This window comes from Dendrobium catenatum, unplaced genomic scaffold, assembly GCF_001605985.2.
Source record: "Dendrobium catenatum unplaced genomic scaffold, ASM160598v2 fragScaff_scaffold_353, whole genome shotgun sequence".
In the NCBI taxonomy this organism is placed as follows: domain Eukaryota; kingdom Viridiplantae; phylum Streptophyta; class Magnoliopsida; order Asparagales; family Orchidaceae; genus Dendrobium; species Dendrobium catenatum.
Genome location: NW_021318815.1, coordinates 556,112 through 579,353, shown reverse-complemented (window position 1 = coordinate 579,353; position 23,242 = coordinate 556,112). Strand labels below are relative to the sequence as shown.

At 34.8% G+C, this 23,242-nt stretch overlaps 2 protein-coding genes across 2 annotated transcripts; both read right to left on the bottom strand.

The window, feature by feature from the left end:
• Positions 1 to 1,351: 1,351 nt before the first annotated feature.
• On the bottom strand, positions 1,352 to 15,397 carry LOC110100470 (2Fe-2S ferredoxin-like). The gene is made up of 7 exons (XM_020827990.2): positions 14,929 to 15,397; positions 6,708 to 6,772; positions 4,875 to 4,939; positions 2,677 to 2,783; positions 2,059 to 2,108; positions 1,887 to 1,969; positions 1,352 to 1,678 (listed from the first exon to the last, which is right to left on the bottom strand). The coding sequence occupies exons 1-7, from the start codon at positions 14,984 to 14,986 to the stop codon at positions 1,564 to 1,566; spliced, it is 543 nt and encodes a 180-aa protein (XP_020683649.1). The 5' UTR covers positions 14,987 to 15,397; the 3' UTR covers positions 1,352 to 1,563.
• A 5,905-nt stretch (positions 15,398 to 21,302) lies between these two features.
• On the bottom strand, positions 21,303 to 22,178 carry LOC110100483. The gene has a single exon (XM_020828008.2). The coding sequence runs from the start codon at positions 22,113 to 22,115 to the stop codon at positions 21,603 to 21,605; it is 513 nt and encodes a 170-aa protein (XP_020683667.1). The 5' UTR covers positions 22,116 to 22,178; the 3' UTR covers positions 21,303 to 21,602.
• Between the last annotated feature and the right edge of the window lie 1,064 nt (positions 22,179 to 23,242).

The following is a 23,242-nucleotide window of genomic DNA, read 5'->3' as shown; positions in this document are numbered from 1 at the left end:
TAAAATTTTATATTAAAAATTTATTTTTAAAAAATAATAAAAAAATCATTCCAAATAAAGTCTAGATATTGCTTAATGTTGCTTATGCAACATGAGAAGTTAGCATAAATATATTTAATGCAAGATAAAGAGAACTAAAAAGAAATTAACTGAATATTATACCATCCTAAAGGTACCATCAACAAATATTTTAAAAAATAAAGACTTGGCCCCTTCCTTTTTTTTTATATTGGCTATGCTGCCTTAATTTGTTTGATGACAATTTATTAATATTTTAATAACAAGTTGAGTGATATAAATGAAGCTTTTATGATGAATGTTATAAATCTAATAAAAAAAACATAGAATAGCGTTATGGTGACAGTTATATATTAAATATAATATAAAGAAAACCATAACTTCATTCATTTAAGTAATTAAATGAAATTTTACTTAATTTAAAGAGCTTAATAGCTATATTAATGAATTTGAATATTATCTTACTAAAATTTATGTTTTTTTTTTTAAATTTTATCTTGCTTTTCATCAATTAATACTCAATAAAACCGTTCTAAAATACACATTTAATAATTATTTTTATCTTTTTACCTTATTTAATTGTGTATTCAAATAAATTAGAAAAGTAAAAAATTGTGTTAAATAGTTAAACATTTATATAAAATTTATCGAATAATCATGACATAAATTATTTAGTAAATTATATTTTATCTTATTTAATTGTGTATTTCATATTCTTGTCTTAAACAATAAATAAATTTCAGATATCAAACTCATAAATAGAACAAGAGAGAGAGAGATTTTAACATTGTGAACTGCAATGTAAATACATTTTTTTTTGCAAGTTGTAACAGCCAAAATTATCATGAAATATCACCCGAGAATAATAAATGCTAATACCCGGCTACAACTACAGTCTCCACTTAATAGAGCTCAGAACAAAATTCAAATAAATAAATAACAGCTTACAAGCTATCATCATGTCGAAAAATTATTGTGTCCTCCCACCTGACGTAGAGATGCGTCCTCCCAGAGCTAAAATCGCGCTAAAAAATGAGAAATACCAAGCAAATACCGAGCAATACCAAACAATAACGAGGAATATCATCATGTGAAGACCAATACCGAGCTATACCGAGCAATACAAAAAAATACATAGTTTTTCCTAGAGAAAACTCGGTATGTGCTCGGTATTGCTCGGTATAACTCGGTATTGGTCTTCACATGATGATATTCCTCGTTATTACCAAATAATACCTAGCAATACCGAGCAAAAGCCGAGTTTTTTGGCGGTGGGAGGACGCATCTCTACGTAGGTGGGAGGACGCAATAATTTTTCCATCATGTCAACCCTTTTCATCTTAAGTTTCGTTTGGGACAGCTTCCTTACTACCTCTTAAAATAATTTTTTAGGATAAAATTTTTATATAAGAAAGATATTTTAAAAAGCAATAAGAAAACTATCCCAAACAAAAACTTAATCTGATGCCTATTTTGTATAGTCTGAAGCTACAAAACTGAGACCATTATAGCATATATACCTTCAATCCTCATATGAATGTCAAGTCAATGCGGTTTTGGTACATATCCATCAACGGCGAAATTGTGCGTCGCAAACGGTAAGGCCAAGCGAATTCCATCGAGCTCAGGTTTCGCAATCACCTGGCAACCGAGGCGTGACCTGCAAAGAAATTTCGAAACCTGTTAAAGGAGTGGAAGAAACTTTTTTTTTTGGGACATTTAGGCCAATTAAGGCAGACTCGTACACACATCGCATGCATAAGACTCGAATCAAAGACCTCTTAGTTGATAGTCAAATTTCTCAACCAACAAACCAAAATGAGCTGTGTGAAACTAGAATTAATAGCAGAGGAGAGGACGATAAATACGTTTCTGTTAGCCCAAATGCAAGGTCTAACATGTCATTTTCTTCATCAGTAGGATCCTCTAATTTGTTGTAGTAGTTAACATCCTAGCAGTAAAATACATTCACTTGTTAGGAACTTATTTTAAAATATGAAGGAAAAAACAATAGAGTTAATGAGAATTGAATGGGAGTACCATCACGATCACATGGCAGGTAGAACATGCTAATGAGCCCTCGCATGCTCCTGAAATCAAACAAAAAATGTTACTGAAATTTGATAAGTAAATTTGAGTATGAGTAAAGAATAGAAAAGACGACGGATGTTCATTCACTGAAACTGCCTCTATGAAAAAAAGGGTTGCTGAAATTTGATGGCGTGCACTTAGGTTTCATTTGGGACGGTTTTCTTACTGCTTCTTAAAGCAGTTTTTTAGTAAAAAAATAAAAAATTTTGTACTGAAAAGCTCCTTTAAGAAGCAGAAAGAAAGCCGTCCCAAACGAAGCCTTAGCTCTCCCCTTTTTTCAGGAAGAATTTTGTGTCGACATCCTAATACAAAATTTATTAGAATGAATCTCATAGCCCTCGGATTTGCTTTGAGATGAGTGAAATATGTGAAAAATTAATACTATACTAATGTTAAATCATATAAAACAATCTTGAGACTCATCATAAAAGTAAACTTAGGTAAGCATGTCGTGACCAATTATTAATTTTTTATTAGCATTACTAAACAGAACATGATAGTTGTCCTTTTTTTCAATAAGAAAAGAATTGTCCTGTGTTTGTTTATCCATCTATCATAATACTCGACCTTCCAGCTCTATGTCATTTTCATGAGCAGCTTCCAACATTGACATTCCAAGAGGAACACTGATGGTCTTTTCCTCGCCATCTTTGTTAACAAATGTTACAGATATCCTGTATAAAATAGAAGCCATACAAAGATTAAATAGAAGGAAATATTCTAAATCATCCTTTGAAAGAACTATTTCCTAGAATTCATGTGCGAAAATGTGAATAAAATAAAGAAAAACAAGATACAGTCAGCTTGATGGAACTTTTAAGTACTGGAAAAGGATGTCTAGTTTCCTCGAACATCAAAGAACTTGAATGGATGATGTCAGGTCAAATAGCGAAGGTTGACTTGTTTATAATGGTAGAAGGACATAGATAATTAAGGATTTCCAAAAAAAAAAAAGGCCTGGAGGAAGAGTAAAACATAATAAAAGAAGAGGCTTACAGAAAAATACATCAAAAAAGTAAGCGAAGGTTTTATGTGAGGAACAACAGAATAATTGTTGGACTACCGAGTAGAAATAAATATTGCAGAATGATTCGAGCACAGGTGGATGAGAGATATTTCGCTAAAATTTTCAATGAAGATTATGAGAATGCGATTGACTTTAGTGACCTTACCACTCTAAATAAAAATATATATATTTTTTATTGGCGTATTAGTAAACTAAAGTTACAGAGGCTTTAAAGAAAAATAAAGTGTGAAAAAGCTGTTGAACCTAATGATATTTCAATAGAGGTGTGGAAATTCTTAGGAGATAGAAGGAATTTCTTGTCTTATTAAAATTTTTAATATTATTTTGAAGAATAAAAAGATGCAAGATGAGGGGAGAATGAGTGTGTTGTTTCATATTTTGAAGAATAAATGTGATGCACAATTTTGTGCAAATTATAGAGGAATTAAGTTAATGTGTCATACTTTAAAATTAATGTTTCTCAAAATCAAACTGGATTCATGCCAGGTAGGTCTACTATGGAAGCTATATATATTTATTGAGAGGTTTGATGGAAAAATATAGAGAGAATAAGGAGGATCTACATATGATTTTCATTGATTTAGAGAAAGCACATGATAAAGTTCTAAGAGAAGTGCTATGGAGAGTTTTACATAAGAAAGGGGTTAATAATGCTTATAATCAAATCATTAAGGATATGTATACATGAGTTGTTACTTGTGTTCAAACATAAGATGGTTTGACCAAGTATTTTCTTATTTCACTTGGATTACATCAAGAATCAGCCTTAAGCTCATATCTTTTTGCTTTAGTCATAAAAGTTCTCATTAGACATTTACAAGAGGTTGCACCCTGGTATATGCTTTTTGCTGATAATGTTTTTTTTAGTTGATAAGACTAGAGAGGGAGTTGAAGGTAACTTGAAGTATGGAGGTCAACCTTAGAGTCTAAAGGCTTCGTATGAGTAGATTTAAAACTGAATATATGGAGTGCAATTTTAGTAATAATTGATCTAGTGGGGGGATTGTGACTTTGGGCGATCAAGTCATTAATAAGAGTACACGTTTTATATATCTTGGATCTATTGTTCAAAGTGATAGTGAATATTATTAGTAGAATTCAAGTTGGATGGTTGAAATGGACGAATGCATCGGACTTATTGTGTGATGGAAAAGTCCCTCTCAAACTTAAGGGAAATTTTTATAAGGTGGTAGTGAGACCTGCAATGTTTTATGGTGCAGAATGTTGGCCATTAAAAGAGAAGCATAATATTAAGTTAAGTGTTGCAGAGATAAGGATGCTCAGATGGATGAGTGACTTTACCATTAAAGACAACATATGAAATGAGCATATACGTGAAAAAGTTGGAGTAGCTCCAGTGCAGGATAAGATTAGAGAGAGTCGCCTTAGATGGTTTGGTCACATAAAACAACGGCTTTCCGATGACCCGGTTATGAAAGTAAATATATTAGATTTGATTTATGTTGATAAATGTAGAGGTAGACCTAAAAAGACTCGGTTAGAAATTATTAGAAATGATCTTTCTTTATTTGATTTAAATGAGAATTTGATTCTCAATCGGACACAATGGAGAAAAATTATTCATGTAGCTGATCCCATATAGTGGCATAAGGGCTTGTTGTTGTTGTTGTTGATTTGAAATGGTGATGGTCCACATTTTAATATGAAAAAGATTAAAAACCAGGTTGAACTCATCTTTTACAATTTACAAATTATAAATAAAATTTAAATTACTCACTTTTCCTTATTCTCCAGACCTTCACAAGCCTCGTTGATGGCAGTAGTAGAAAAATGATGATTTGTCTGAGCTTAGAGAAAAAAAGGATAAATGTTAGAATACTTGAACAGCATACCCAAAGTAGTGGTGGTAATTAATAAGCATTGTCTGAAGAAAAAACAACTGTAGCATTGACTTGACAAACCGACTTGGGTATTTTTGCCTAATAAAAATCTTCATTACTCATCATATATAATAGTATAAATTATGGTTCATAATATCATAATATGTATATTTATATTTAAATTAAAAATGATAAATGATTCAAAAGATGGCAGGGTCGCATGTATGAAAAAACAAACCTAAAATGAATATATTTGGAAAACTTTTAGACCGAATAATTTACTCCGTAAATGGATGCAGACTTTATTTTGTGCGTTTGAGTCACGCCATGTAAGGATCAAGCATCTAATAGATGATTCTGCAGCTTTCTCAGCATTACAATGTATCAAAGTTTAATAACTCATGCAAATAGCTCAAGTATTAGAATGACTGTATTAATGGTTCAGAAATTAATAACTCTCAAATCATTGCCTTGGAATTTAACAAGTCCCAAGCCATTTATTGAGGGATAGCTTAGGGCAATAATTATGCTACCTCCATTGTGAATGAGGTTGTCCATTCAAGTCATAAAAAGCTACTTTATGATATATGAATAAGGCTAAATAGAATAACCCTTCACAAGAAACCATACCACATTACCACGTGAGTGATGGAGGACACTTAAGCTCAAGGGCTAATGCAACCAAATGGTATGCAAGGTGAAGATAAAAAAAGTAAAAAATTTGTGGGTTACTAATTCATAATTTTAGCAAAAACTTATTGCTTTTAATGTAAGGATTAAAACAAGCTTTACTAATCCCAAAAGATAATTTAATAATTGCCAAATTTAAAATTTCACAAGAAAAAAAAAACAAGCGCACAAATTTTTTTGGCAACATTCAAGTTCATATTTCAAAAATAGAACTCAAAATTTATATTGAGAAAATTTCAAGCATCAGACAAAACCAGTGATCAAACAATTTAAAAGACGAGTAAGAATAGAAATCACCCTGAAGAGAAGAACAATGTCTCAAATAAGTACAAGGAATCTCTCCCTAGAGTATTCATCCACAACTGTAAAGCAATCTAAGAATACATATCCAACAAGCATACATGCAAAGAGAAGAAAACCTATAATTTTTTTAATTGAATAAAGTGTAATATCCTGCTTTAGATGACATCATGATTGAATCATAGATTTTGTTTGATGTAGGAAAATTTAAGGATCTAAGATTTCGAATGTTGTCTAGAAAGACATGCAAGATGAAAACAGAAGAACAAATAATAACTCATGGATTACTATTACATAATTTTAGCAAAAATAGCAAGAGAACATGAGGAGATATCAACTTCACCTGAGAATCTAGCAGTAGCGAGAAAAATAGTCTATAACGAAGGCCTATGATACACTGAAAAAACTAGTGGCATAGCAGTTAGAAAAAAAATGTTGACTCTCTAAGGTCATGGGCTCAAGCCACATATTTTAAGTTTTAGCACAAATATTGGTGCGCAGGTATAACTAAAGTTTTATTTGGTACAGCTTTCTTGCTGCTTTTTAAAGCAACTTTTTAATACAAAAATTTTAAATGAAGACCAAATCTATCATGCTTGGCATATGTAATTCACTACCAACATCATATTCAAGAGGCACATTCGAAAAGCATAAAATAAATAATCCACAAGTGAATAGAAAAACGTTAACGCATAAAAAGGCACCACATAATCATAAAAGAGACGTCTAATGTAACTAACCATCTGATGCATAAAACGATTGAATATTGCACCAAAATAACTTGTGCTTGTTGAGGATCGACTTACTGCAAAAAAAAAAAGTTTAATTAATTTTATTTATCCCCCCCAATACAGAAGAAAAAAGACAATCAATCACAAGTTTAATGAAATATATAAGCAGAACAACATAGAGGTCACATTAACTTTCGATAAAAGAATGGAATACTTCATAGGCAAACAGTAACTTGCCATTCTTGGTACTAATTAAGCATGCCCATCACTACTTGAGGAAAATGATTATTTTAAAAGCATTAGAAGGCTCAAAAACAAAGGGAAAGCGGCTAAGAAAAAAAATGAACCAGGCAATCATAGAAGAACAAGCAACAGCTAAAAAAATTTTTAAGGAAATAAAATGTGCGCGTTAGTTTCCTCTCAAAAGGATGAGCCTCAGTTCAATAAGAAAGATGAAACCAAAATCTGAACGAAGCATGGACGTCCGAAGTAAACTTGTCACAATGAGTAGAAGAATATGAATCAATTATTAGGATACATTGACTGATAAAAAATATTTAGCTGAATACCAATCATTATCAAGTTCTCTAAAAGGAGGAACATTCCCTAAGAAGTCACAAGAATATTCATATTTTATGGCCTGGAAGATATTTAGACAGGAATATCAATATTATCACCTTCTCTAATATAAAACTTACCATAAAAAATTATAAGAATCTTTAAAATACTTTGTGGTATTTTCTAATCCATCTTTGCTTATTAAGCAATATAATATGATTTGATTAAACAAAAAAAACGTAGAAATCATAACAAATAAAGTGCCGTTTTGCAGATATGAAATTTTGGAAATAAGACTGTGACTCCGGTTAGTTGAAAATTAGTAATAAGAATCAACAGAAGTTGAGCAAATCTGGAATTTAACCATATATATAGGCTGGTCAGAAAAACAGCTCAAATAATAACGAAATTAAAAGTTTCCTCCTAAATTTATTTTCACAACTGCCAATTTATATAATCTATAGGCTGAATAACATGTTTCATCAATATATATAATAATTTAATCATTCATTAAGCATATGAAGAAAACAAGAATGATTGGGCCACAAATAAACACTAAAAATAGTCTAGTTTTACCAATGCATTTCCCTAATTAAATCCATCAAATACACTATAATAATTGCAAACAATCCACACATTTGATTACAAGCCATGCATTATAATTGCAATTATTTTCTCATGTAATCATAGTCATCCATTAAAAAAAAATTTTGATGCACATGATTTATGATTAATTAATCTTAAAATTTATTTAAAAAGTGGATGCAACTAGTTTTAATAATGCTAATGAGAACTGATTATTTCGATTTTACATATTTGACGGAACTTTGATTTAAGAGCCTTGATGGAAAGTTAGATCTGGGGTACAAAAAATGCCAAGTATGCTGATTTTGTGACATGCCTCAGTTAACAAAGGCAGTTTTGCTTTATTGGATAGACCAAGCGGCTTAGAATAGAACAAGATGGCCACCCAAAACCGATTGAGTTTCTAAGCATGACTGATTAAAAGATTTAGAAGCGCGCATAAGGCATGATCTTCCTAAGATAGGTGACCTAACGGCCGCCGCCCGACTAGACATACCAATAGTCACCAGATTCATATGGGCTACTGGAGAGTAGGCAATGATCTTCTTAAGATCGATCTGTCTTGAAGTGGTCGAGGGAGTATATATTATAGCAATCGCGCTTGGAGTATAAATGAAAGGAGTGGAACGAAGTGTCGCTTCGGGAAACATGGGTATGGAAAATCTTAAAAACCCGTAGGTTCCCAATTTTAAAGGAATTCCTGCCAAGATGACGGATCCAGCCGTAGGTGCCTCTACATGGGCTTCGGGTAACCAAATATGAACTGGTACCATAGGCACTTTGACGGCGAAAGAGGCGAAAGAAGCAATCCATAGAAAGATTTGGCGCCGCTCACTAAATTCTGTGGTTAATAAGATTTGTGAATCGGTGGTTCCTGTTTGGAGAAGAATCAACGGAATAGCTAATAGCATAAAAACAGATCCAAGTGAAGTATATAGGAAAAACTGATATGCTGCCTTGATCTTTCTTTGTCTCGAACCCCATACCCCTATAATAATGGTAGAGTAAGGGGTGGCCCCAAAGCAGAATTGACCGGTGCTGGTTGGTCGAAGCTCCAGTGGGTAGCCACTCCCTTCTCAGGGAACCGTACGTGAGACTTCCGCATCATACGGCTCCGTCCCGAGCTTCCGTCGTCGGCCCTTGTCATTAGACCACTATGCTTGTATTTTCTTTGCTCCGCACCTTGACTCTCGTCTCGAATCTTTTGCTTCTCGGGTGGTGGCGAACAATGCTGCTTGCGTAGCGGGGATGCCCGCCCGTAGGGCCCGGCCTGCTTCCCGCCCGAAAGAAAAGAACCGCTCACTAGCTAGCCGGGCTAGTGGTAGGGGGCCCGACCGTCAAAAACCCTGCCTTTCGAACCTCTTCAAAATCAAGAAAAAAGGCGCGAAGCGTTTCACTTAGACAAGTGAAAGGCGATAGTTTTTCTTTTTACAAAAGAAAAAGGGCTCGTTGGGAAGAAAGATGGAGTGCGGCCTGTAGAGCACATGTCAGGCACAGTCGGGTTGCTCACGCAGCAGATCTCTCTCTATAGATTTTGAGAGAGAGATCTGTGAAAGTCATTGCCTTATGTTATGGCCCGACTGACGGCCTTTACGCAACTACGACTACTGTGATGTGAGCGGTTCCAATTGGTTTGATCTTTCCGGCCGGAACTTGTACGCAGCACTTGTACGGAGATGCATGCATAAAGGTACCCGCCCCCTTTTTTTTTCATATTTCGTTTAGGACAGGACCTACCCTATTCTCGAAACCTCTGCCGAGCTCGACCCTGCCCGCATTTCTTTTTCAGGGGGCCAAGTCTCCACCTGCTGCCAACAGTCTTTCTTCGGAATTCTACTGAACGGGTCGATCCTCCCGTTTTAGCAACTTATCCTACGGTCTCCTCGCCAAGAGCTCCCCGGCGACGACAGAGGAACCAACCTGCCCGCTGTGGCGGGGCGGCTTTTTTTTTTTTCACAAGAAGACCTGGACGATTATCCCTACCCTCGGTAGCTTACGAGTTTACGTCCATCCCTGGTCGGGTACAGTTTCTTTTCTTTGCTCCGCACCTTGTAGCCTTTACTCGAATTCGCGCAAGTGTGTCCACACCCCCCTGACTTGACGAGGAATCCATTCTCGCGAACAAACACACCCCCTACACACACCTAGGAGCACCCCTTCCTGCATATCCATACAAGACCCGAGTAGGCGGGTCGAGGTCCTACGGGGTACCCACTACTCGGAGTACCCTCCCACCAAAAAAAGATGTGTGGTTCGGTGGTTCGACCAGAAATGCTATGCTGACGCACAAGACTACCCCTCTTCCCGAAAGCTTCGCGGGGAAGACTTGACTTTTTACTACTTGACGACGACGGAGGACCGCCCGTAGGGGGTTTACTGCACAAGGCCCCTGCAGAGGAAAAGCTTGATCCCAGCGAATAGAAGATGCTCAGCTCCGCACAACATAGGGATTGGCACGCTTTCGGGAAGAACATAGAATAGTAGAGGATCCAGCATGCAGGACACGGCGATCATTAGAAATTCACGAATTAGAGATGCTGTAATATACTCTTTCCCAAAACTTCTCATACCAGACCAACCCACTGAAATGCAAATAGGGATAAGAAATGTGGTCAATATTACGAAGAATAATGAAAGACCGTCTATACCCATAGAAAAATGGATGTTTTCATAAGGAAGCCATCGAAGGCTTTCCACAAATTGAGATTTGGCCGTAGAAGGATCGAATTGTATCCGAGGAACAGGGGGATACAAAAAAGTAATAAGAGAAGCGCACAGACCAATCAATCGTATCGGTCGTATTCTTGAATTTGGAATGAAAAGAGGAGTAATGCTTCCTAGCACGGGACACGGAATAAGACCACTTAGATCGGAATAGCATTCAAAGAAATGTTCTAACATAGGGCGGTAGCTCGAACATTGAAAAGATTAGTTGACAACAGTCAAAAGATGGGGCTAGAATTACTATACAATAGGGGTCTTTCTGTGCAAGTCAGCTGAACACCTTGATTGATGATGATGAGTGGGTAGGTGGGTTAGGTGCACCTCTCTACAGTGGGAAGTCATGAGGCTAGTCCCCCCCTTAATTAATAAGTAGTGGGGCCCCCTTCCCGCCCACGTATGCGCCAATATCCAATATTTAGATTCTCAATATTGGACTTTCTCCGGAGAGTCTTTCTAAAAGACTGAGCAATACTGAGCATGTACTGAGCAATACCGAGCATGTACTGAGCGGTACCGAGCATGTACTGAGCGGTACCGAACATGTACTTAGCGGTACCGAGCATGTACCTAGCGATACCTCATTTAATAACCGGACACGCGTGTCCGACACGCGCGTTCGATTTTAATTTTTATTTTTTTAATTGCGACACTCTGATGCCGTGTCGGACACATGTCCATGCTGTGTCTGACGCGTGTCCATGTCCGACACGTGTCCGACACTGCATACCCTCTCTAAGTGCCGTGTCGGTGCATCATAGGTGGCCACATGTACCTCTATGCAAGCCAACATGTGTCTATGATCTTCCCAATAACAGTTACCTGTTTATCAAAATCTAGTTGACTTGTAGCTGAATTTTCGGCAACCATGTAAATTGAATTTTTTCTACATTATCCTTTCCATAAATCTACATACAAAAACACTCATTTGAATAGTTGAAACTCTCTTTTACGATGTCCCATTTGACTCATGGAAGAGAACTATGTCTATTTTACAAAAATCAATCGATTGTCATATGCTGCATCAAATAGTGAATGATTATAAATGAAAAATCACCTTCAAAATCAATTAATGGAGTTGAAATTGAGAAATCATTTGAAGATTGAACATTAAGAGAAATAGATCTCACTCAACTCAATGTTAATTTCATCACTTCTTTTGCACACTAAAGTCGAACAACTATCTCTGGGTTTCTATGTTGAGGAGTGGAAATAAGATCTAGCATAGGCTTATTGTTACCTGTTGAGGAGTGGCAATAAGAGAACTATGTCTATTTTTCTTTTCTTTTGTTTTTGTCTCTTGGTTGAATTTCCTTTTTGTTGGCTTTTCTCATCATAACGATTTTCTAAGTTTATCTTAAATTTATTTAGTTCACCAATATTGTTTGATAATGTAATAATTATTTTATCACATACAAAGTATGCTTACTTTAGAAATTGGGTTTTTTCATTTCATGCATCTTTATTTGGTACCCATGTTTATTGAATATAGCTTCTTAATGATGCCAAAGAGGGTGAAGAATAGATGTTAATTTATTTTTTATTTTTTTTTAAACTTAGATGTTGGTTTATTGGCAATTGTATGAGCTGGGAACTCTATGATGTGATTTACATGTTATGATGATATGATTGTGGGAAGCTAATATGAACATGTTCTTTTATGATTACATATTATATGATTGTAGATGTCAATATGTTTAGATAATTGATTGCATATTTAAAGAGGAGCTATTACCATAAAAAAGGAGATTTTTGATCATGTGAGCCCAAAATAAACTTATAAATAGTTAAGATGACAACAAAGACCTATTGGTGTGTTCATTTATGGTTAATCAAGTGTATCACATACTTGCATCAACATTAAACTGTAAGAGATCTTCAAAGCTTACAGAAGTGAAAAACAAATAAAATTCATTCTAGAAGTGAAGGATTAAAGAACTAATAAGCTTGAAGGCCTAACTTAGAAAACTAGAAAATTTGGGATTCAATTAGGTTAAGGGGTCCCATGGTCCAAGAAACATTTAAATTCATAAAAGTACATTAAATGTATTTTTTTTCAATAAATAACTTAAATTGCTATAAACCTGTTTACAAAGAGAATTTCAAATTATAGATAGCATATTTCATTTTTGCTAGTTATCAACATTTATTTCTAGGAACCACAGACATGTACTCTTATGTTCACCCACACATGTCATGTGTAAAAGATGACTATTTTATATCAGGGAATGGGCCCCATTTGTACCCTCACATTAGCTCATTCAACGCTATGATGTGTTCAACAATGAGTAGTTTCTTTCAACAACTAGTTGAACTTTAGGTGGACTTTGAGATTCGAATAGGTTGAAAATTGCCTTTAGTATCCCTCTCATAATCTATATAAAGAACGCTAATTTAGTTATTGAAACTCTATTAAATGAGCTTTTATTATGAACTCTTTACTAGCTTAAGGTGTTCATTTCTCCAAGTTTATCTTGCTTCCAATTCATTCGTAGATTTTTAATTGATGTTTACCAACATTGCGAGTAAGGATTGTTAGTTGAACTTTCTTATCCCCCTATTTCTACTTGCCAAGCCTTGGCGAAGAATTGAAGCGGCTCCCTTTGCTCAGAACAGAAGTTGTAAGGTTTCCCTTTCCCTTGGAAGAAAATGAGCGCTTGTATACAAGGCTTCTCCATCAACATTGCGTGAAGGAATATCGAAATCCAGAGAGCAAAGTGTGTGGGACATGAATGCAAGTTTTGGTATCTAATGATCTAATCACATAAAAAATGATTTGCATTCCCTAGTTTAATCTTCTTTGAAATCCATTTCAAAACACCCACCACCCCTAAAAGTATGTACCATAACTATTAGTCATAAGCCTACCAGTGCCAAGCTATGGCCTTCTACAAGTAAATGGTCGATTAATTCAAGCTAGGGTGCAAGCCGGCTTGAGCTCGACTCATTAACGAGCTCGTGAGCCAAACTTATCGAGTTTCTAGCTCGAGCTTGAGCAGAATTTCGAGCTCAGCTCGTTAACAAACTCATTTGTTTTTCAACAAAACAAAAGTCTCAAATGAGACCCAGGTTGGTTGATTGACCAATTGGATAAATGAAAATATAGTTGATTGGTCGATAAATCAAATAATACTTTGGCTTGATTGACCAATCAAACTCCCATTTGGTTTGAATGATAGGTACAGCACGATGGTTGACAAATGAGTTTGTTTGGCTAATTAAGAAATTCACTCCAAGTAGATATGTTGAGGTCATATCCATCCCATATAAGTATTCCTTAAATGCAAATCATGTATTTTAGCTAGATTTGGATGCAACTTAGGCCTACATATCTAATTCATGCATTTATTCTTAAGTTATAGGCCAAAAAAGACTTCATAGGTTATATGCAATGAAAAAAAATAGTGGAGTGGGCACAATCAACAAAATAAAAGCAAGTCAATAATAATAGTGACCAAACATGCTTGATCATCTCATGTATTCCTCGATTATAGTTAGTTGGTTGTGTGCTTGTGTGGCCATGGCTAATCAACTCATAATCTTGTGTGATTATAATGGGTATTTAATCAACCATTAAGCTCAAAAGCATCTTCATATTCTTCATCATTGTTGTTTGCTAAAGAATAATTAATGAGTTAAAAAAAGAAAGAAAGTTAGTTAACCTAATTTAATGATAAATGTCTTTGTTTGCAAGGAGTACAAATAAAGAGAAATGCAAACTTAATAGACATGTCCGTGCTCACAAAAAAAGGTAAAGCATAAGAAGTTCTTTAAAAAGTTCCTTATATGACATTCACATTGTATGGAAAATAGAAAATTATTAAAATTGGCAATTTTCCATAGTTTTAATTTGTTAGAGTGGATAAGCGAGGGGTCATAATAGGAAGGATGAGATGCGAAAGAGAACAGAAACAGGGAATATACTTAACATGTAAGCCATCAAATGAGATAAAAAACCTCAAATTCAACTATTTGGTAAGGTGAAAGCTTGACATAAATTATTCGCACGGAAGGCAATTATTTGTGTTTAGCTTGAAGTAAAATTAATGGGTAAAAATCAGTTACTTCATACTTCACAGTTCATTTCTCTCTGAGCTCTGCTGCTAAGTAAATGCAGTTAAATCTGCAGCATCTACAATGTATGGGTTTAGTTTACATGCATTCCATATGCAGCCATAAACAGCTCACAACTCACCAATATTAAACATGTATCCTTTCTTTCCCAAAAACTAGAAAATTTCAAATATGTGCAACAGTCACTAAACAAAAGGATGGAATAAACTAAAGCAGAATAGTCATTCAACATAACTGAATTCAGTAAGAGCCATAAGAAGAAGATTAGTAGAGAATAAAATAAAAAAGGCACCTGGCATAGACGTTCGTGCAATTCGGAATCCTACCCGAGAAAGCCTGTGAAGAAACATGATCCCTTGGATCGATCTATAAGAAGCTCGACGCCTAGAGATTAAAGGGGCTGTTTGGATACAGGATTTATGCAGGATTTGAGCAGGATTTAACAAACAAGATTTAGGGAACCGTTAAATCTCATAGCGAGTTAAATCCTCCGTTTCGCCCTTTTTGCCGTAAATCCGGGAGTTCGGTGGATTTACGGGATTTGGCCGAAGAAGCGCGCGAACGGAAGAAAGATGGCCACCTTCGCAACGAGCAAGCTCCCTTCGTCGTCGTTACTTCCGATCGAACAGACGAACGACGAGGAGGTGTGATTTAGGATCCGACAGGAAGGAATGTCGTCCAAGAGGCGAAGAAGTTATTTAGCGACTCACTTCAAAACTCTTGACCTAGCAAATCTTCGGCTAAAAAGACAGTGAAGAACAGCGAACAGATGGATAGCGAGAAATAATTTAATTTAATTTAATTTAATTTAAATAAGAATATAATATAATTAACAAAATTAATTAATAGAAAGGCGAGGGGTTTGTAGGCATGTCGCAAGCCAAACATCAGCGTGATTTGGTCGAATCCCTTCATATTGAATCAGAAATCACATCAACTCTAAGTCAAAAATAAAATTAAGTTAAAAAATATTTTTATACTCTAATTTTATTAAGAAATTTGACTTTCTGTGCTTTACAATAATCTCATTTGGAGAAAATTTTAACATACTCAAATATTTTTTTTTAATGAAAATATTATTTATATACTTTTGTCTTCATTTTCAAGTGTTTCTCATTAAAAAGAATGAGTAACGAGTTCCCCTTTTTCTAGCTCACTCATGCACTTTGAGGCATTTGCATTTGCTAATTTCAACCTCCTTTGCTGTGATTTTTTTTGTTTGATGTGATAATAGTAACTTGAAGATTGAAGTTGAATTCGAAAATGTAGTGTAACATAGACTTTTGGCATTTGCGGATATCATTTTCTATGTTTGAACGATGTTGTATCATTTGACAATAAATGACTGTAATATATTTATTATATTTAATTAAGATAAGTTTGAAAAAGATCTTATTTTTATTCTAGCCTTGTTTGAAACCTATGATGTTTGAATGGTGTTATATCATATGTTTGGTTAAACAAGTTCGAGAGGTTTTCAAATATGTTTGAGCCATGTCTAAACATGGTTCAAACATGTTAGAACATCTTTCAAACCATGTTTGGATTATGTTGTAATTAGGAGAGTAAACGAGTCGAGTTGAGCTTGAGCCGAGCTTGAGTCTTGCTTAACTCAAACTCGGCTCATCAGCCAAATTGCGAGCTCGAGCTCAAAGGGCATGTTCGACCTCGAGCCGTGGCAATAGATGCGGGCTCGCAAGCAGACTCGCGAGGCGTAAGAAGAGCATGAAGTGATTGGAGTTATTTCCTAATTCTGGATCGAAGAGCATGCTTCTGTTCAACGAAAGAATGTGGATGACAACACAAAAGGTGGACATGATAGCAATAGCATTGAGGGAGTCGGAGATGATGCAGGAGGAAGAAAAGACATGTGCATGTTAAGCCAAAAGGCACTATCAAATTAATGAAAGTTGTTCTACAATTTGGTCACTCCTCTCTCATGAATCACAAACTACAACAAAAGCTCCATCTCGCACTTCACACTTCGTACATGACAACAAAAGAAAATCCTATTTGGTTCAGCTTGACCAAAAATAAATGGATATTTAGCATTTTTTTACTTTTGGATCAACCTTTTGCGGTTCAACCTTTTGCGGTTCAACCTCTTGCTTCTAGTTTTGTCTTTTATGGTTCCGCCCGACAAGTTAAGCAACAACTCAATCAAACTCGATCTCGGAACTCGATAAGCTCGCTTATGAGCTGGTTAATGAGTCAAATTTGAGCAAGCTCGCGAGTCGGGTTGACTCGTTTATACCGCTAGTTAGAATAGGGTTCATAAATGACTTTGAAATATGTTGGGGCATGATTTGGATAGAGATCATGTAACAACTAAAACTCTTAACTATCGAGATATTACCCGCTTTTTCTAAGGGCCTCATGATTTTATCTCATGTGTGTGACTTTCCAAGAGATCACATATAACAGCCCAAAATCTTAACAATCGAGATGTTGTTCTTTTTGGTGTAAGGATCTCACAGTTTTGTCATATTAGTGTAACTTCTAATGAGATCATCTATCTCAAGATTTCTACAGGATGAGCACACTTAACTGTGGAGTTTCTTAAGTGAAAATTTAACCATTACATCAAAAGACGTCTCAATGTTTAAGAGTTTAACTTCTTTTACTTAAGGAGTTCAACAATTTTTCCTACTCAAGTAAATGACATCCTCGTTATTATCCTTATCCCAAAATCATCCACCATGCAAATAGGATTTTAGAGGTGGCTCCTAAGAGTTCAAGTGGTGGCTCCAACTACGTAGCACTTTGTCTCATACATGATTCAATAGGTGGCTTTCATGGCGTATCATTGTCTTATATGACACTTAGTTCCCTTTTTCCGGATGGTGTATTGTTTGATACCATTTGTAATATCATAGAATCAAATTTAAAAGAATTATCTATTTTATCTTCTTAATTAATCAACTAGTTCTATAAATCATCAAAATAACAAATATATATATATCTCGTGAATGTAACTACCAATTAAATACCTCAAAATATTGTATAATATTCATTCTCCCAAAATCAATATGTAATAATCAAGAGATCAATATAATTACTAATATATCACAAACTCCTCGCTAGCAAAGAATAAAAGAAAATACATAGCAAGATCTAAAGAATAACCTGACGATCTTTATTAGTATCAATGTTCACGATCCCGACCTTTCACTAAACTAAAATCATTAAAATCCTTATACTTAGCTAAAAAATCAAGCAAAAAATCAAAATTTTATAACTACTTTCAATGCAAGTCAAAAGAATCAGTATTTATATTCAGTTCTAATCAATATCAATCATTCTTAATATAAGTAAAAAAAAAAAAATCTCAAAAATCAATAATAAAATCAATATGATCTATAAAATCAAAAGAGAAATATAAGGCATGGTAAAGAGTATTATCACCCAATAAATCATATAAGTATGATATGATATGTTGTATCAATATTAATGTCAGTATGAGCTATCAATCTGTCAATCAATTTAATATATTATCAATCAGTTTATTAATGTACTATCAGGTAAATATCATCATGAGTATAATTAGAAAAACCAATGAATGACATTCCATTTTAATGTGGTGCATGTTTTCTTTTGTACATATGTTATCAGTCATAGCTCTCAATCTGTCACTATAAGACATATTTAATTGTCTTCTAATCTCAACATTGATTGATAAAAAAAATATTCTCAATATTACATGTATTTCATTCAAGTAGTTTATCTTCGAATATTTTTCTTAGTATCTATTTAGGCACCTAAAAATTAGTTTAATTTGTAAATATAACTCCTTATTAAAAACAAGTTACTACAAGAAAACAAATAAATTCTTTAAATAAACTTATTCCTTATCTTTCTTAAGGCCATCTCTAGATTTGATCAAATTTCATCAATACATTATACTTCAATATGAATTTCACCTTGTATATGCCCTTAAAAATCAAATTAGAAATTTTATTCAAGATTTTAAGACAATAATAAAAAATATTTAGGCGAACAATGAAGAGTTTTTCAGTGCATTATTTAATACACCTATAAATGACACTTATCCAAAAGAAATTAATCGAACTAGTAGAATTATTCATTCGTCAGCTATAACTATAGAAACTGAATATTTTAGGTTAGAGATGTTGAAAGATATTGCAACTAAAGAAAGAATAATAACTTAGATTCAATGGGGGATCTACAACTTTCAAAGCTACTAATGACTATTAATTATTAAAGACCTTATACAAAGAAAACAACATAGTAATCTTGAATATTTTCTCATTCATGATAAGAAATGTAGCAACTTTTAGCTTACCTTGAAGTGCCAAAGGAGATATAGGCTTCGTTTGGGACGACTTTTTTATTGCTTCTTGAAACGGAGTTTTAGTTAAAAATTTTCTTTGTTTGGGGCGGCTTTCTTACTGCTTCTTTAAGGAACTTTTTAGTACAAAAATAAAAATTTCTATATTAAAAAGCTGCTTTAAGAAGCAATAAGAAAGTTATCCCAAACGAAGCCTTAGACTTCTTTTGAGACTACTTTTTTATTGCTTTCTAAAGTAGCTTTACAAAAATTTATAGCTCAAAAAATTTTTGTACTAGAAAGTTGCTTTGAGAAGCAATAAGAAAGACGTCTGAAATGAAGCCTTAGGATTTGTTTGAGACAACTTCCTTAATGCTTTTCAAAATATTTTTTTAGTTAAAAAAATTTTAAGAAAATTTTGTACAAAAAATTGTTTTTAAAAGCAATGAAAAAGCTGTCTCAAACGAAACATTAATCTTGTTCGCATAACTTATGAAAGAAAAAGAAGATGATAAACTCATATGTGCTACTTGAGGAGCATCAATCATGATAGAAAACAATTGACCGATATGTTCTTGGTACAATTTTTCAAATGTCTCATGCAATGGAAGATAAAAATGAACCAAATGGGTAAATGATTAGTTGATGAAGTTAGATTGATGGAGTTTAAATATGTTAAAAGTGAGGCAACATTTACTTTAAAATAACTATTATTGTGCCTATTTTTGATATAAAATAATACGTTGGATATAACTTGGGCCATTTATCTAAATTTTAAGAAAATAATTCAATACATAATAGGTTACTATATACACTTTTTCTTAGATAATATAGCTATAGAATGAGATCTAAAACATGCTAACTAGTTGTAATAACTAAGGTTTCGTTTGAGATGTCTTTTTTACTGATTCTTAGAGCAGCTTTTTAGTACAAAATTTAAATTTTTATACTAGAAAGCTGTTTTAAGAAGCAGTAAGAAAGTCATCACAAACAAAGCCTAAGTTTGTATGAAAAATCAAATGTTTATGAAATGTTGAAATGTGTGCTTGACGTATATATTTACTTTGTATCATTATGTTAAAATATATAAATATTTCATAAAATATAATATATAGAATATGCACCACAACCACCTAAATGAACATTCGACATAGATAATTATCATTCATGTCTCGAAGACTAAATATGTGAAAATCTTGCTTAATAAGACACAAGGGTATCAGAATAATCTTGCTCAAATAAGACACAATTGTATCACAATAAATCTTGAGTCCTCATAACTCAAATACGACATAGCTATCTTATGACTCTCGCACCACTCTCTCTTTATCTGTATATGTCTTGGATCTTCTTTCAAAACTAAAACATTAAACTTTTTATCTCTCTACCGCCACGAATGTTCCAGTCCATAATACTCCTACTTTTAATTTGAATTTTTCTTATATAGCGCAATAAAAAACAAACCATTCCTTTAGTACAAGAATTAAGATTTCAAACAGAAAGGGGGAACAAAACTTCAACTGAGAGAGGATAAAAATTTATCCCAAAATTAGCAGAGTAAACTCCTCTAATATACATAATTATATTCTTCATATTATATATAACCACATAAAATTTTAAATCAAGTAGGTTAGAGACACCCCAACTACCTTTTGATGCCATCATTATTAACATCCAAATCATTATAGGCATTATAATCATAAAAAAATCTTTCTAAAATTTTATATGTACAATGAAGTATTATTATTTTTTGCTGGTTCATGTGATAGCTTTCAAGCAACAAGATTATTAATAATGTAGCCTAATAAATCTTATTATCTAAATAAGTTTTTAAGTCATTGTAAAATGTTTTAGTACAATCATTGTACAAAATAAAAACATAAAATACAGGCCTAAAAAACTTTAATGGCCTTGACTTTAATATAAGGTTTAGGCTTCGTTTGGTATGGCTTTCTTACTGCTTCTTAAAGCAGCTTTTTAGTTATAAAAGTTTAATTTTTATACTTGAAAGTCGCTTTAAGAAGCAATAAAAAGCAGTCTCAACTCTCAACCATAGCCTTAAGCTTCGTTTGAGATAGCTTTCTTACTGCTTCTTAAAACAGTTTTCTAGTACAAAAGTTAAGATTTTGGTACTTGAAAGCTGCTATAAGAAGCAGTAAAAAACCATCCCAAATGAAGCCTTAGACTTCGTTTGGGACAGCCTTCTTACTACTTTTGAAAGCAGCTTTTTAGTACAAAAATTAAGAAATATTAAGAAAGCCGTCGCAAACAAAGCCTTGATTAGACATCTTCTGGCAACTGTTTTTTGATACTTTCAAAAAAAAAATTTATACTAAAAATTATTTTAGAAAGCAGTAAAAAAATTATTCCAAATGGTATATAAAGTTATGCTTTATTTTCCATGCAATTCACATTTATAAAGTCATGTGGTAAGCCCTTCCAGATTATATGAAACAGATTGCATATATTGATACACATTACAACTTGAATACAATCAAGTCCCCAACCTAACCCTTCTCTATCAGGTTCAGATCCCTTCTACCTAGCACGGAACGGCACGATACAATTGCTTTAATCTCAGCCGTCCAAATAAATTTGAACGACCAGCTTCCAATTCATGTGCTAACCGAAGAGGAATCGAATCCCTCCTCTACAACCAAACTAAAAAAAAAAAAAATCTAAAAAACTGCTTCCTCCGTTATCGTCTCCAAGGCTGGTCTCCTCGACCGGCACAAGCTCCTCTTATACCTGAACTCCGCAATCAAAACATCGTCCTCCTCCTCCGGCTTCAGCGGGTTTTCCGACGCCGTCTCCATCGACAAAGCCGGAGAAGACGACTCTGCGGCCGGAGTAACCTGAGCCCGGTCCCGACGGGCCTGCCTACCGGCTGCGAGAAGAAGCCGACCCATGTCAGCGGCGGAGGCGGCCGAACCAACCCGGTCCATTGGAAACATGACGTAGACCACGCCGAGCTCGAGTTCTTCATCGGCCGAGAGGGCAAATAGCCGGCGGTTTATTAGAATGGCGCTAGAGTGTACCAGGAAAAAGCCAGGGTGTTCGAGCATGAGCTCGGCTGCGGTGGCCGAGGCGGCGCTGAGATGGTGGATAGCGCCGGAGGGCAGGATGACTTTGGGGCCGGATTGGAGGCCGGCGACCGGAGAGGAGAGGGAGCAGGAAAGGTAGTTGCCCATAGAGAAACTTGTTGAGATAGAGACAGAGAGAGAGAGAGGGAAGTAGAGGGAGAGATATGGGGATTTGAGGGTTACGGTTTAGTTGGGGGAAGAGGTAAGCGGTTATAAATGGAGAAAGGAGAAGGGCGGCAGAGGGAAGATTCGTGAACGCGGAAACGGCAGGTTTTTCATTTGAGGAAATAATGTGTTTGTGGACGCCTGGCTGGTATTGCGTGTGGGACCCAGGTAAGTTCTGGTAAAGCTGGATATGTAGCCGTTTATGTAGCCATCAACACTAGTGCAACGCTTAACGTATAGAATAAATTTCACGAGCGTGAGGGACTCCTGCTGAATTTAGAGTTCGATTTATTTTAAAACAAATATAAAATATAGGAATCTCAAAATATAAATTTAATATTTAGTCTAATAAAAAAGTAATTAAAATATTCTAACTTTTTATTAATATTCTTAACAATATGATTGTTACAGACTAGAATATACGCGGCAATAGAGTTAGAAAATTTCTTGTCTCAGCGTTGTACGGATATCTAGCACATAAACAGGGAAGAAATAATAACACCATAATTTTTACGTGGAAAACCCTGGAAAGGGAAAAAATCACGGGGCCACGCCCAGTTGAAATAATTCTACTAGTGTTTGTTTGAGATACAAGAGGTCGACTCGTCCTTGAAATTTAGGACGATCAAATTACAGTGAATCACTTCTAGATTGAAGTTCAGTCACAACATCGGGCAGAGTTTCGGCGTTACTTGGAAATCGGGCGGAGTTCCGGCGTCACTTGAGTGTCAGGTAGAATTCTGGCGTCTCTTGGGCGTTGGGAACAATTCCGGCTTCACTCGGGCGTTGAGAAGAATTTTGGCGTCACTCGGGCGTCAGGTAGAATTCCGGCATCACTCGGGCGTTGAGCAGAATTCCGACGGTGGTCATGGAGGAGTTTCTTCCCTACAATCATTCTCTTCTTCTTCTTCTTGCTTGGATCCCTTCTCAAGAGAAATGAGGGATCTATTTATAGTTTTCTGGAGTAGCAATGCCCGTAAATATGTGAGAGATCAGTGGTTTATGTGGAGTGGTTCGGATGGACGATCAATATTGAATCATTTGATCGTGGACCGTTTGTCAGACATATG